This window comes from Amblyomma mixtum, chromosome 3 (genome assembly GCF_055824585.1).
Source record: "Amblyomma mixtum isolate Tamu chromosome 3, ASM5582458v1, whole genome shotgun sequence".
Lineage (NCBI taxonomy): Eukaryota > Metazoa > Arthropoda > Arachnida > Ixodida > Ixodidae > Amblyomma > Amblyomma mixtum.
The window spans coordinates 62,273,259-62,289,858 of NC_143014.1; the positions used below are offsets into that span (position 1 = coordinate 62,273,259).

At 47.5% G+C, this 16,600-nt stretch overlaps 1 protein-coding gene across 1 annotated transcript in view; it reads left to right on the forward strand.

Annotated features, from left to right (window-relative positions):
- The window catches only part of LOC149350399 (uncharacterized), a 103,162-nt gene that overhangs the window by 21,586 nt on the left and 64,976 nt on the right, over nucleotides 1–16,600 (forward strand). Inside the window, exon 9 of the mRNA XM_089575527.1 lies at nucleotides 4,021–4,734. Coding sequence (XP_089431653.1) covers nucleotides 4,021–4,734 — 714 coding nt within the window. The remainder of the gene's footprint in view (nucleotides 1–4,020; nucleotides 4,735–16,600) is intronic.

The window sequence follows — 16,600 nt, forward strand, 5'->3', positions numbered from 1 at the left end:
TGACATGGAAATAGGTTTCCGCTTCCAACCGTGTGTTTTCCGTAGTTTTAGTGACGGAGATCTACCCCAGGAGTTGGGAATGTATGAGGGGCTTGTGGCTCAGCAGAATCTAGGTCGCTTTCCAAAGGTTGCGAAGGTTCAGGCGGTCAAGCGTTCGGACTGCGAGCGAGCAGCTTCACACCTCTGGATCGTCGTCGTCTTTTTCATACACACAATTCACCGTAGTGAGCGAGCGTGGCTACTACGCTGCAATTAGCTCCCGGAGAAAAAGGAGGCATCCTGCCGACTTGGGAGCACGCACGAGAGGCGGATCGTAGCACGGCTTGAGGGGGTGAACGTGCACTGTTTCACGGCCACGATGGCGTGCATCCGGGGGCGGCGAAAGTGGTTCAGTAATGTTGTTCACTGTAGGTTCCGGCAGTTAAGACGGTAAGAGTCTTGGTGCCTTGAAAGGAGTTCTGTGTAGAGACCGGTACGGGTTGACGGAACGCGAAGCAACACGAGCGAGTCTGGGGTATAGAACGGAAGAGGACTGTAGGGGCGCGAAGGTGCTTCTGGCGATTCTGGTCCTGCATTGTAAGAGACGGGCCAGCTGGCGGCATTCCTCAGCATATGTCGCTGCTTGAGAAAGGACCAGAGATTCGGACACGTCAGGGCGGCCAATGCGGAAGCATTGTATCCATAGTAAAGGTGGGCTCACGGCCGTGAAGAAGAAAAGAGGGTGAAAAGCCAGTTGTGCTCTGTGCGGCAGTATTGTAAGCATATGTTCCGATTTGAGTGAGCAGAGGCAACATATATGGTCATCATGTAGCTCGATGTGCGATTGAAAAGTTCAATCATGCCATTGGTTTGAGGGTGGTAGGCCGTTGTAGAGCGGTGAACGATGCGGCACTGGCGAAGTAGGACTTCGAAGCTCCGAGTGGCTTAAAACAATTACTATGTCAAATTATTCAGTTCAACTGAAAGGCGGTCGGATTCTGTTTGAAAAAAAAATTGAAATTTGTGTTAGACTGTGCCCCTCTACCAATTGCAAGCCTCCTAAGAGATGGCATCGAACTAAAAAGAAAAGGTTTAGCTAATGCCTTTAATAATTACTTTCTGTCCATCAGCTCCACACCGACAATCAACAATGGTCTAAGCTGTGATGTGGATGCCATAAATCACAGTTTACTTTAATAGTCTCTCCCATAATGAAGTGGTAGCTGCATTTATGCCCTAAAAAAATAGCCAATTTTGCGACGCATCTGGAATTCAGATCAAGCACGCCAACTATGTTCTAGATCTAATCGCTCCTTGCTTAGTTGATGTTTTCAGCATCTGCATCTCAGAGGTAACTTTTCCTCGGTGCATGAAATCCGCCAAAGTGACAGTATTACATAGGAAAGGTGACCGACACGACTTACCAAATTATCGTCCCATTTCAATTTTGCCAGCCTTTTCAAAGGGTTTTGAGAAAATGATTCTCGAGTGTCTCACATCCTTCACCGACCGTTACAGTATCATAAGCCCGTCACAATGTGGCTTTCGAAAAAGCAGATTAGCAGATATGGCCTTTCTTTCTCAAAAAGAATCCATATTGGATAACTTTGAAAGCAGACGTATAGTATTAGGTATTTTTCTTGACTTGAGAAGCTTTTGACCTCGTTAACCAGCAAATATCGCTCCAGAAAATTAACTACTATGGGATTCGTGACTTTGCTTTATCATTATTAACATCGTATCTACAGCATCGCACACAGTTTGTTGATATAAATGGAAATTTATCAGACGTTAAAATGGTGACTACAGGCGTTCCCCAAGGTAGTATTCTTGGTCTGTTTCTTTTTATGATATATATTAACGAAATTGTATGCGTAGGTGAACGTGACAAATGCATATTATATGCAGACGATATAGCAATGTTCTTTTCGGGAAGCAAAGGCTCAGACTTCAGTACTCGTGCGAATGGCACCCTTTCGAAAATTAATAACTGGTCATATAACAACTATTTCAAGAAACACCAGTAATTCTAAAGTAGTTTTATTTGATACACGAAACACGAATATTAAAGAGCCTCCCCTCCAGCTCAACGAAAGTGTACTGGAAGTTGTACCCTGTTATAAAACTTTAGGAGTTTACTTCACTGTAAACATATCATGGGATAGACATATTAAACATTTGTCCGGTAAATTATCTAGCACCATCGGTCTTATACGTCGCTACTCCCCGACTTACCCCACATCCGTTAACGCCTTCGTTTTTAAATTGCTCTTCATGTCTTTGATTAACCATGGCATCCTAGTGTGGGCAACTACAACTACTGAAAACATGCACAAGTTGGTCGTCTAGCAAAAACATGCCATAATAATTATAAATAAAGTGCCTTACCAATGTCGTACAGCTGACTTATTAAAAAAACTAAACGTTACTCGCGTGGACTCCTTGCATGGCTTTAGGTTATGCGAATGTTACAGGTCGAACGTCATAAACCACATCCGAACCCTGGCTGAATTAGCCGAATTAAATAGAAACATAGTTTCATACACCGCACGTCATCCTGGATTCTGGAAAGTTGCCAAATGTCGTACCCATTATGGAAAACAGATCCTAAAGTTCACTTTGCTAACTACCGTAAATCAGCTACTACAAAATGACATAGATGCTACGAGAATATCCATGCAAAAGTTGCGTGATATGTTTACTTAGATAACGCACGTGTTTTCCACTTGTACTGCTTCTTCTGTATCTTTTTCTTTTTTTTTCTCCATATACAGAAGTAAGCGTTTTATATTTTGTTTCTTTTTGTTCATCTATCCATTGTGTATACGAGTGGCTTATATATGGTGTGTAATCTTCCATTGCCCTATCCGTTTGTATTTTATCGATGTCTGTATTCATGTTGTGTAACGAAATATTGCCACCACTGCTGTAAAAGGGGTCAAGCAATATTTCCCTGGCCTAGTCAATCACCTAATTTTGAATAAAGATCAAATCAAAAGCGGATGGATCCGTCCTTCCTCCTCACGAAAACAACGAGGGAAGCTCAGGGGCTGTGGAAAGGCTGGATGACTCCACGCTGAAGCATGTCATCCCTTTCTTTGGTAATTACGTTGCGTTCAGGGGCCGACACGCGATACGGACGCTAGCGACACGGGATATGCGGGGCGGTGTCGATGCAGTGAGTGACGACGGATGTGCGGCCAAGCGAGGAGTGCAGTAAATCGAAGGACGGACGGAAACGCTGGAGTAATGCGAGCTGCTGAGAGCGTTGGGCTGGTGAAAGACTGCCATCGATTAATCGGAAATACAAAACATAAATGGAGTCTTTGTTTGGTGCAGCAGTACGCGAATCAATGGCATATATCTGGAGTGGGGCCGGATCTTCATAGATGGAGTATGTAAGAACGTGATCGACTGATTCGACTTATCGCGGGCATTCGCCATCTAGAAGCGCTGATGGGCACGAAAAGGTTCGTAGCATGAACTTCGCTGTGGCCATCGCATGTAGTCAGAAGAGCGAACGGAAGGAGGAAACAGTGGCGACGGGCAGCAGCATCAGTCGAAATGGAGAACAGTCGAATCAGAACCGCAGGTGCACGAGAGGAGGACCAGGGCTGTAGAGAATGCAGGGATATCCGTACCTTCAGCGACCAACATTTTACCGGCTCGGGGAGAGGTGTAGAACGGCCGGGCAGCAGAGAACAGAGACAATTCAATGCTAGCATGGGCGAAGTCGACGTTCGCATGGTGAAGTGTGAGAAAGTAGCAGCCCAGAATGACATCGTGAGAGCGGTGGAACAGAACCTCAGCAAGTTTAATCCTGGATGCCGCACACAAGGCTGAGTTTTCTTATTTAGACTGAGCTGAGCTCACGCTATAAAAAGCAGCTGGAGTTCGAAGTACGGGATGGAAGATTAATGCAGAGATGGCATTGCAGTACGACGTGTCACGTCTCAAATGCATCTAGTCAAGCTCTAAGGGAGGTAAAGTTTCTCATACAAGCAGCACTGCTGTTTACATGTGTGCCATCCCTTTCCCTAGGAGTTCCTCTGCCACGGCCGATGCAGCACCCCCGGCCTTTCTGGCGCCTCGGGAGACCCCGGCGGACCCTGCTGCCCCAGAGGCCCCCCCTGCCGCCGCCCCGGAGGTCGCTGCGCAGGAGGTCGCCGCGCCGGAGACCGCCGCGCCGGAGATCGCCGCCCCGGAGGCCATCTCCACCCCGGAGGCCATCTCCACCCCGGAGGCCATCGCCACCCGGGCGGCCATCGCCACCCGGGCGGCCATCGCCACCCGGGAGGCCATCGCCACCCGGGAGGCCATCGCCACCCGGGAGGCCATCGCCGCACCGGAGGCAATCGCTGCCCCGGAGGCAATCGCCGCCCCGGAGACCACCACCGCCATTGCTCCGGAGACCACCGCCACTGCTCCGGAGACCACCGCCACTGCTCCGGAGACCACCGCCGGCGCCGCCCCGCAGGCCACCGTCCCGGTGTCCTTCGCCGCCGCCGCCGCCGCCGCCGCCGCCACCGCCACACCCGCCGACTCCTCCACCGCCGCCGCCGCCGCCACCCCCGCCGACGCCGACGCCGCCACCGCCACTGCCACCCCCGCCGACGCCGCCACCGCCACCGCCACCCCCGCCGCCGCCGCCGCCGCCGCCCCGGAGGTCGTCACCCCTGCAGCACCGGCTGCCCCGGCGCCCCCGCCGCCGCTGCGCAGAAGCGAGCGGACCAGAAGGCCGCCGGAGAGGCTCACGTATTATTAAAAAAGGCACTGTCGAGCGGCCCGAATGGATGTCGTGAAGTTGGCAGCTCATGGCGCTACCGCAGTCAGCAGTGCCAGTCTTATGGCTGGATGTTGCTTTAAACGTGTTGGTATCGCAGCTCCGCACGCTTTTCTTCGTGCTGTCGTCACAAACATATAAAGAAGTCAAGCACATCGCAGGCTTCAACGGGTGCGTTTCTGTTGTAGCCAGTTAGCGTAAACAGGTTTGTTCCACAAAATTCGGAAATAGCCAGCCGAGTTCGTTATAAAGTGCTGAAAATTCACACCTTTACGAGAACGCTATCGGTCGCTCTTCGGAACAAGGCCCCTTGTGATCATCCTGTGTCGTGGCGGCGCCAGAGCAGAAGCGCCCTGGGCCTCGAAGCAACTTTACTGGACAAAAGAAAGGCCCCACGGGTAGTCTCCTATTGGTTCAGGGTTTCTGTCCGGTGGGCTGAGCGGTCCACACGCCAGCCTCTCAGGAGGAATAAGTGGGATGGGGAGGGGGACATAGGGGGATGCGTCGAATAAAAGAGCATAGAATGGAAAAGCGTTCTCCTAAAAGCGCATTCTGCTTACGAAGTTCACTGCATTAGGCCACCTGAACGTCGCTGAATATTTTTTTAAGCTGTCATGTTCATTTTTTAAACGTATTTCGCTCGTTGGAAGGACAGATGTGATCTTGCAACAAAATAAACAAGTTTAGTAGGCAAGCAAAGCCAATTTGATAAACTGGGTATTACAGCACAGCACTAAAGCGGGTATTTGCACACAAAGATCTATGAAGTAAAAGACCACGAACCCACGAAATACGACAAATACATGTTGTCCTCGTGTCTGCTCACGTCACTCCGGTTAAGTAAGTGCTTTATTTTTCCGTTTGCAAAATACATTTGAGAACGGACAGGTTCTAGGAAAAAAGCTGCGGAAGCAGCTTGACAGGTCCTAAAACCCGTTTGTTGGCAGCAGCAGCAGTGCGGGATGGCAATGCTTTCAAAACATTAAAGCACAAAGCAAAGAAACAAAACAAAGAAACAAAATAACAAACAAAAAGGTGAATCTGCAAAGCTACATAGGTTAGTATTCAAAAATACAGCAGCATGAATATAATCACTCACTCAGTCACAAAAGAAGTACATTAGGCAAGGAACATACATAGTACTGGTTTACGATGATTAACCCAATGGTTGATAATATAAACACATGCTCAATATTAGTGGCAACAATAATTGTGTAGAGTAGACAATGAAACATGTAAAACATCAATATTCTCTGAGATTAGTGCATTTAGCAAGGCAGGTAGGGTGTAAGCAATCATTTGCTTACCGTAATTAGTTCGCGTGTGTGTTACCTACCAGTATTCCGGACATCGCGTTTGGTAGTGAAGTAGATTTTGTTTAAGATTGGCTGTTGAACGGATGGCAAAATTATTCGATTTGCATTCTTTAATGTATGCGTGTACTAACATGTAGTTGTATAAATTATGCACTTTCAATATATTAAGCTCTTGGAACAAAGGCTCACTTGGGAAATCCCAGTTCATATCGCACATCGCGCGCAGAAATTTTTTCTGAAGGACAAGTAACCGACCTAGCGCTTGTCCCGTTCGTCTTCTGTCCCTTGTCTGTTTTTTGTCGCGCTACAAACATCCCCTCAAGCAAAACCGACCTACAATTGTGGCAGACGTGGTACCCCAGACAAGACAGCAGTAATTAAAGTGACTCATAGAGAGAGATTTATATATAAGCAATTTTACATTTCGAGGAAGATACCTAAGGGAAAAAAATTAATCCAACTACCTGGGATAGTTTACTTACAAGTGATGATGAATGGCTGTTCCAGGACATGTCATGGTCGAAGACAATTCCTAAGCTTTTTACTGAATTCACTAGTTCAATTTTATCCACATTAAGTGTGATGCCTGCAGGTAGTGTAGCGTTTCTGTTCTTGGCTTGGAATAATATGGCTTTTGTTTTCGTTGCATTTATTGTGAGACCGTTTTTGATCGACCATACATGTAGTTTTTCTAGTACTTTATTAGCAATTCTTAATAAGTCTGAGGTATCATGAGAAGAAAACAGGAGTGTGGTATCATCAGCATAGATGATGTTAGTTCGGGGCTAGTTGTTCGGGGCTACGCGGAAGCGCTGCCCTTACTCGATTTGTCAGGATAGCTCTACTAAAATCTCTGCACACTCCGCACTATTTTTGGTAGACTTGAATCAAACTGAAAGCAGGCGACCCAAACTCAATACATTAACTCCATGAAGGTCTTGTTTGGAAGCAGGACAGCAGCGCGGCGTGGCTCCCCTGGTGGGGAGAGGCGAAATCATCGGTCTTGTGATGAGAAGCACTTAGCGCAGCGAAACGCGGTTCACGTGCGCTACTATTCCACTTTCTGCAATGGTGTCGACTTCATCTTCGAGAAAAGATGGAACTCAACGCTGCAATGTTTAGAGTTATACAACAGTTCTGAGAACCAACGGTCGAGAACCGCCCTTGCAGTAGTACCTCTTCCAAGCCAGGAGGCACGAGAAGCAGCTCAGCAAAGCATTGACTTAAAATATCTGAAATTCCTGTTAAGTGGCGCATTTTCGATCGTATTGGCCGTTCTGTCATACTTACACATGGAATGCGCTCTAACAGAACGCGTGAGTCAAACCCCGACGCTTTACAGTGCGCTTTTCGGTTCCTCCATGTCCGTTAGTCGCATGTCATAAGCGCAAGCATGTGCAATTCCGAACTCATGAGCATGTCACACAGCTGGAACTGCATGCCTGATAAGCGTGGAGCGCTAGCCATTGATCTTAGCGCACAGCACGCAGAAATCGAGGTAATAGTGTATGCAAAAAAGCTGACAGTTTCTTACTCGCAATGAAAGTGCGTTGATGGTCACGAAAGGTGAGGAATAATTCAACCATCTTGAAGTTTATGCCGCAGATGACGTAATCGCTAACTTCTTATACAGAGCGTGCTTCAACATAATCATACTGAGCAAACGTTAAACGCGACCCACTTATGCAGTCGTTCTCTTTTTCACAGATTCGCACCGCGAAAGTTCCTTTTAACGTTAGCTATCCTGAAGATGCGCTGCAAAAGGCGCATTCTTGCGCAGGTGCTTGCTTGCCATTCACGACCTGGAGGAAGGCGCCTCAAGTGACACAGAAATAGAGTCGCTACGGAGGTCTGTTTCTGTGGTCAGCGTGTATACACCCACTCGTACCTTTGGATAATGCGACTGACTCGCGCTTATTTGTTCATGGGGCAAGCTCTTATAATCAGCCAGTCTTTCGTTGTTCGAGGGCGTAATGCAATAAACGGGAGAGAGGGAAGAGATCGCTGGAATAGTGTTGAGATTCAGCCGGCGTGAGAACGGAGCGATGAACAGTGGACGCGTGCATTTGGAGAAAATTTCGACTCAGTGACGCCGACGATGAAGTCCATTTCAGAGCGGTAGAATTACAAAACTAGAAGCACAACTTTGAGTGCCTTCTCCAAGAGGTGAACAATAACTAGCGACCGTCATGCTACTTGCGCAGAAAATAAGCAAAATAAATATTTGCCAGCGGTCACTGTAGCCTGAGCTAAACTTTTCAAAAGGCGTCCAGCCACTTAGCGAAGGCAGGATCCGAGGAAGGGGGCTGCCCTTCGTCCCCTTCACCTTCCGCCCTGCCAGAAAAAAAGAAAAAAAAACAGAAAAAAAGCACCGTAACATCAGCACTGACGCATGACGGCTATTGCCTGTTGCACGATGGGCTACTTAACAAATGAGCCAGCTATCTTCAGCCAAAACTTTTAAATACACCCCGGCAGGATAGGTGGAGTAAATTTCTTGTGCGTTGTTGAACATCGTATGTAGAGAGAGAGAGGGAAAGGCAGGGATGTTAACCAGAAAGGATTCCGGTTGGCTACCCTGCACAGGGGAGGGGAATGAGGGGAATTAAAGAGGAAAGAGAGAAGTAACGGGAAATAATCACAGTCTGTCAATCAAGGCAGTCGCTCTCAAAAAGCGAAAGAGTGCCTTGTAAGCCTTGATGGTAGTTGACTGTTGTGGCCACGGACCGAGAATCTTGGCCTCTGTGAAAGGGCGAGGGTCCAGGCGGTCCAGAGCACATCGCAGCTTATGTCTTTCGGCTACAAAGGCACGGCACTCACACAAGATATGGGTGATTGTCTCATCACAGGCGCAGTTCACGCAAGAAGGGCTGTCGGCCATCGCGATCCGGAAAGCATACTTATTCGTGAAGGCAGCACCGTGCCATAGACGACACAGTAGTGTTGCTTCACGACGCGCTACATTACACGGAAGACGGAGGCGCAGTCCAGGGTCCAATGTCCTGAGGCGACGGTTGCACAACTCTCCAGAGTTCCACGCTGAAAGTGTGAGCTCAAACCTCAAGGAACGAAGCCCACACGCTGCGTCAGTTCTCGTTACGGGGATATTAACGGGGATTCCGTCATTGTGGGCAGAACGGGCAGCTTCGTCAGCCTTTGTATAGAATAATTATAAAATTGACAAAAATTAACATTGGCTATTGCGTTTCCGGCGATGATTCCTAAGGCAAAATGTAGAGCGTGTCAAAAAAAGGCCTCCTAATTCTACCGTTTTAATTCATGTGTTCCATAGATTATCTTTTCCCTCTTTGAAAAAAAAAAAGCGCGCCAAATACGAAAAACACCAGTGTGACCATGCCTTGCGCGTAGCGATAGCAGCGCTCTCCAACGCTGAATTCGAGAATACAGTCGCGTTCGTTTGATGATGGCGCGAATATTTGGTTTAGGTTTATCGGGGTTTAACGTCCCATAGCGACTTAGGCTATGAGGCACACCGTAGTGAAGGGCTCCGGAAATTTCGACCACCTGGGGTTCTTTACCGTGCACTGACATTGCGCAGTACACGGGCCTCTGGAATTTCTCCTCCACCGAAATGCGAGCGCCGCGTCCGGGATGGAACCCGCTTCTTTCGGGTCAGCAGCCGAGCGCCGCAACCACTGAGCCACCGCGGCGGCTCGTTGGCGCGAATGTGACGGCGTGAAAACAATGAAGTGGACGAAGGCGGTAATATTGAATGCAACACCTGTGCTGCGGTCAGTGCGGAATAAAAAACAGCGTGCGTGCTAGTTTTGCAGTAGTTATACGCGGGCCGAAACACTAATCTCCGTTAGAAGCCGGCGGACAGCGTTCCTGCCGTGGCGCCTCACATGTGGCATCTTATATTGCGCTAGAATTTATTGTGGCCATTCCCCACATTTAGCCGTTGTGTGTTTGTCTTGCTGACGCCGGTTTTGTGGCAGGCTGCTCAGCTGCCCACCGAGCAGCCTGTCCGCGGTGCTTGGGGGCTGCTCAATTAATCGTGATGGGCTGCTCGCGAAGAGCAACCTGGATCGCAACCCAACCCTAGCAATCTGATTTGCCCCGATGGCAGCAGCTGCCATAGAAGGGCAATGGTGCATAGCTTGACCACTGCAGCACTGTTCCAGGAGAAGACTTCCAGGGATCTTTGAATGAAGAGAATGACCAATTGCGCATATATGGGCATTAACCTATTATCGCTATCCCAACAACGGCCATCCGTGCACACTAGATCTGAACACTGGAACTGAAGTTAAAACCGAACTGGTAGCGCACCTAACTCGCATTTGGCCTAACTACACAAATCGACCATCATTTTTTATTGTCACTACGCAGGGTTCTGCCTCTGAGAGCACCGATTTTTCTCCGGCAGAGATAATATACGAATCGGCCGACCGACGACTAGGAACTCTGCTTTGTTTCTGCCTGTTTATAGGCACTGGCACACCCGCTGTTATCTCCACTGAGTGCGGCGGGGTCGCAGGAGTTACTTTTAATTTTGCTGCCAGCGCCCATTTCATGTTTCATTCTTGAGATTCGTGGCACCATCGAAAGCAGCTTCGTTCAATCCGCGTTTGAGAGCACTGCAGTTGCGGCGCGCAGCATACGATCACTTAGAATTTTTCTCATATTCGCACGCTTTCGTTTCACCGCAGGAAAAAAACTATTCTTTAGCACATATCCACAGCAGTACTGATGAATTACAAGTTTTTTGGCCCGCTCTACATTTCGGTTTCAGAAGTTTCGCCGACAGCAAAATAGCTGAAATGTTTTTTTTTATACTTTAATTATGTATTTCGCCAAAATACAAAACAAAATGGAGTAACTGCCCTCAACGGTCAGTAATATGGTTCAATTTGCCTCCACCTATCTTTCCATAGTGTATTTTAATATTTGGCTGAATATGGCTGGGACACCTGGCATTGTGGCCTAGCCTTAAAGCCTTGTCAGGGCAGAGACGGGGGATCCGGAAAAGGACAGTGCGCATATGGCTAGGTTTAAACAGGCTAACTCTATCTTCGATGAAAAAGAAAAAAAAAAAAACTCGCGGGAGCGTTCATAGTCGTCCACATTCGGCTTCTCTCGCACGACTCCGGGTGCAGTCAGAATCAGCTCTCGCTGGGTTGTCGCGGCCGTCGGTTCCGCGAGTTGTCACACCCCTGCCTCCGTTATGAAGCTTGCTGCATGCACGGCACTGGGACGAAGACTGTTTCTGTAGTAGTTCACGGGTTTGCGTACCAGAGTTGACCGGCGAAGATCAGGGTGAGAATCGGTTGCTCTTGGCTACTGACACTCCGAGGATTTTGTGCAGTAAAGTGATACAGTGCAACGGCACAAGGAGAAAGAAAAGACACAACACAGCGCTGTGTTAAGGCCTTTCTTTTCTTGGCCCTTGTTTCGTTGCGCTGTTTCACCGTGGCAGACCAACTTGCCCGTCAGTTCACGTTGTTTTGTGGAGCATTCGGAGCTTAATTAACGGTAAAGCGGAGACAGGTGCTTTTTTCTCTTTTGTCTGCTGTAGTAAAAAGCCCCTAGTCGTCTGAAAAGATACCACGCCTACTTAGCTGTCGCACGCGGTCCCTACGCATGCTCCCAGCGTTCCGTCCTCGAGCTACACCAGCCAGTAGTGCTCACATTTCTTGCACTTGCGGCATATTGAAAGAAATGTAGCTGTTTCTAACTGCATTAACAGAGAAGGGATAAAGGGACGTTCAATACCACCTAAATGCTCATGAAATTGCTGCGACGGCGCAGAAGCGGGGTAATCATTACTAAGACCCCGAACTCTCTGTGGCGGAAAATTATAAATACCGTGAACTTAAAACAAATATGGTGTGAACTACGTCCATGATGTTGCCTAGTTTTTCCGCCAGTTAGATCATGGCGATGTTGAATAGTAAGGGGGATAAATTGACCCTTGCGGCGTTTCCTTTTTTGGTGTGTTTTTCCGTTGAGACCGGATGTTGCCGATACCTATAGTAGCAGTTCTGTCCGTGAGGAAGGCTGTTACATATTGAAATGTTTTTGCCCCGCAATTAGTTCTGGAAAGCCTCTCGAGGATAGCCTTGTGACTGATGTTGTCAAAAGCACCCTTCAAGTCAATGGCCAGGACTATGCTCTCACTGTAGCTCGATATTTGGTCGAAAATGTCCTTTAGGCTAAAGGAGGCCGACGCAATCAGGATAGTCATTGCCTTGGTGATAAAACGATTGACGTACAGCTTGCCGTACCACAAAATAAACCGAGAGGAAATCAATCAAATTGACGCCCAAATTAGGAAAGGATATAAGATCGCGCTAGGACTTCCCCTCATATCGTCCACGCAAAAACTCATGTTACTAGGAGTATTCAACACCTATAACGAACACAGCGAAGCGGCCACATTCTTTCAGAAAGTCAGGCTAGCACAATCCAAGGTAGGAAGGCACCTACTAACGAGACTTGGCCACCGAGACGCAATAAGAGAGATCAAGAATTCGACTGACATACCACAAAACACTAGGGAAACGTTCGTGGTCACCCCTATACCAAAAAACATGAGCCCCCTGCACAACGCAGGGAGGAGGGAGGCTAGGGCAAGAGCTCTAGGCCGAAGCCTGGCAAAGAAATCAAACGTCCTATACGTAGATGCTTCCACGTACAGAGACAGAAAAGCGGCGGTCGTTAACAACCTGGTTAACAACCAGGGCAAAGAAATATCCAGCATGTCAATTAGGACTGGGGATATAGACACGGCACAGGTGGTGGCAATAGCTTTAGCCATCACGGAAGCAAATAGAAACAACAAGAGCTACAGAGTAGTAACAGACTCACAGGCTGCATGCAGACGCTTCCTAAGGGAAAGAATAAGCAAGCAGGCCGGCACCCTCCTCAGGGAGGCGACAAAACTCAAAAACGAGCAGAATGTGGTATGGGCCCCTGTGCACGGAGAAGTAGAGGGAAACTTTAAAGTCGACGCGATAGTTCGAGGTTACACAAACCGAGTGACCGATGACAAGGGGGAAACCAACGCTACTCCGAACAGCTACGGACAACTCACCATGTTTTGGAAGTTAGGACGCCGTAAATACCCGCTTCCCCACAAGACACAAGACATTAGGCAACTACACGGAGACGGCTACAAACAAACTCATACCCAAGTCGCTACATATACAGTAAGATTTAGCCTACGCAATACACTCCAGAATGCGTGTGGTGCGGAGAGATAGCCACCCTCTACCACTCCACATGGGGCTGTCGGGCGAGCCCGATAGAGCCCAAAATTAAAAACCCGCCAGTTGAGCAGTGGGAGGAGCTTCTGTCCAGCTCCGACCCGCAAGATCAGCTTGCGCTGGTTGAGCAGGCCGAGTAGGCAGCAAGAACCAATGGGATCCTGTACCTAGGAACACCACCTGCTGCTCAATACCCCAACCCCTAAACCCCATCCCATCGTGCGGAATAAAGTTTTATACTGCTACGACTACTACTGAAAAGAAATAATCTGCAAAATACCGCGGGAGGCAATAATTAATGCTTCAGAATGCACCGTTCGTTATATTTGGAAGTACGTTATGAATAAAGTTTGAATTGTCATTTTTTCTCTACAAGGTATCTCGCCACTGAGCTCGCGAGTCAAAGAAGAACCCAGCTTTTCAGCTACGTTGGGGCAAACCGTGCGGCGAGCAAGTGCTGGCTATGGATGGCGAAAGAAGGCGGCACGGATCGCTTAGAAAGAGAAGACACTGAAACAGTTGAGGGGAGTGGGCAAAGGAAAGAAAGGTAAACGGGCACAGAACTGCGTGGCTTGAAACACGGTGTACTGACGGCATCACAATGACAGTGGCTGTGCACATTAATGTATTGGAGGCTTTTCTTGACCAGATTATGGCACGCACATATAGAACGTTGCCTTACATAAATTGTCGACGTATTCGTTGCTTACGTATTTTAGTGTGCTGTCTGCGTTTCCTTTCTTTCTTTTTTTTTTTTGGGGGGGGGGGGGGCAGGGAGGCACTCGGCTATTGTTTTCCTGACAGTTTGCCATAGCATTATAAGGGTAATGATATCACTTTCAGAATCTTACTGAGGGCTGAAACTCCTCCTTCGCGTTATATTCGCGCAAACAAGGTTAATCCATCATTACCCCAACGTTATTTCGTGCCTGCTGACGTCGGAAACAAAAATAGTAACAAATGTGAGAATTTTTTTTTTCTGTTGTGCTGGGTTTTACGGCGCATAGGCAATTAGGGTCATCATGTTTGTTTGGTAGGCAGGAGTTAAGAAGTTTAAAAAAACTACAATCGGGTTAGAAGTTTTTCTTTTTTTAAGAACAATGTAATGCAGGAAACTTCGATGAGTGAATTTTCTCCCAAGACTAATCTGGGAAGGAATGGGATCTGTTCATCGAAAAATTGTCCGAATTGTTTTTTGCTTAGTCTGTCGAGCTTTGTAGATGAACATAAAATGTGGTTTATGTTGATATCTTTCCCGCATAGCTCACATGCAGGTCTTTGTTGTTTTGTAAGACTAAAACTGTGTGGAAGGTTTGTGTGTCCAATACGGAGGCGACATCAAATGGCTTCAGTGAAACGTTCTTGGTATGAGCATGACTTCCATTCACCTATGAAGGGTTTTACATTGTGTAGTTAATTTACCTTCAATATTCCATTTGGCCTGCCATTTGTCTTTCAGCTTGCACCGTACCAATTTCATTCCATCTCTGTGGGGGATGCTTAAGCTCTTGATTTCTTTGTGCCGAGCTTGTGCAGCACATAAATCTGCTTTCTCATTTCCACTGATTCCGGCGTGGCTCGGAACCCAGCAAAATTTTATGCCTTGTCCATTTGTTATGGCTCGTGTTAGGTTGTGTATGATATCGCCGGTTATTGGCATAACTGCATTCTTAGGATGAAGTGCAGTGAGTATGCTTAAAGAATCGGTGTAAGTTATGCTGTTCGTGATGTTCTCATTTATTATTTTTTCTACAGCCACAGAGACTGCGTAACACTTCGTGGTGAAAATTTATGCACACTGTCGCAGCCTTACTGTCTTCTCTCATTTGTTTTGTATTACTGCACTTCCAACGTATTGGGCTGATTTTTAACCATCTGTATAAAATGCAGTGTATTCGCTGTACTTTTCTTTGAGTGAAAAAAAATGCTTGTAATACCTGTTCATGTGGCGTTTGTTTTTTTCTAAAATGGTGTTAATATAAAGTCGCATACAGAGGGCAGACGGTACCAAGGCAGGAGAGAATCAGGTTTCCGAGCAATATTAGGAAATGCATCACGTGTAATTACTGGCATTTCTCTTCAAAGCGGAGAAGAAGTGGTCTGATTGTTTGGGGCTTATTGGTAAACATTCTTCGAGATGGGCATTTTGAAACTATTGGTTAACATATATGTTTCGGCAATGAACGGATTTTTAGAACGTAAGAGCATGTGAGCATTGTTCTTCTGTCTGCAAGTGGTGGTTCATTAGATTGTACGTGCAGACACATTGGCGGCAGCGGTGGTCACGGCGACATCCCTGTGACACATTTTTTCCCCTGCACTCTCGCAGATTTCCGCCGAAGCAAGTTGCAATACTGTCTACGAAAGAAAAGAGCCGGTGTGTGTGCCCATGCCACGCCGAGTTCCGCTGACGCAAGCTACAACACCGTCTGCGACGAAAAAGAGCCGGTGCACGTGCCCTTCGTCACGCCCCAACTTGTTCATCACGACCAGAAGTCTGTGATCCGTTTGGCGGCGTTACCATCGACAGGCCTGGGATAAAAAGCGGCGCCGCGGCATCTTCGGGCGACACATTGGCGGCAGCGGTGGTCACGGCGACATCCTTGTGACACATTTTTTCTCCTGTACTATCGCAGGTTGGTGCTATTTTTCCTCGCATATCTCTTAATCAGTTGTATGACTGCTGCTGCTGCTGCCAAGTATGTTACAATGAATGGTGACGACAAAGAATGTCCCGAGTGCGAGTCCGTAGTAGAAGATCAAAATGGTGTGTCTTGCAGCGTATGCCACACTGTGTTCCATGTGGGCAAATGTGCTGGCGTGTCTGAAGCGACACTAAAATCCAAAAAAGACTATCGAAAAACTTGGAGATGTCCTAAATGCAGAGGATCAAAATCCAACCCGCCTGAGAAATCAGCAGTAGAACCAAACTTACAGGACATGTGGCATATGCTGCAAGCCATTGACAAAAAACTGGAAGTGTTGATGCCGCTGGAACGTACTGTTGATGATATGGAAAGAGCTGTGCAATTTGTCTGATCAGTTGACTGGTTTGATCGAACGTGTACAAAAAAATGAGCAAGAAATAACAGAAATCAGAAAGAGGGTTGAAAAACTAGAAGGAAGTGAATGCACTGAATTCCTCAGCTTGACGAACTGGAATGGCGGAATAGGCGAGCAAACCTACAGTTTCATGGAATACCGTTTTCCGAGAAAGAAGACGTACTGGAAAAAATTAATGCCATCGCTGCTGAGGTTCAGCTGCGGCAGCTGTCCTCTGATGACGTGGATGC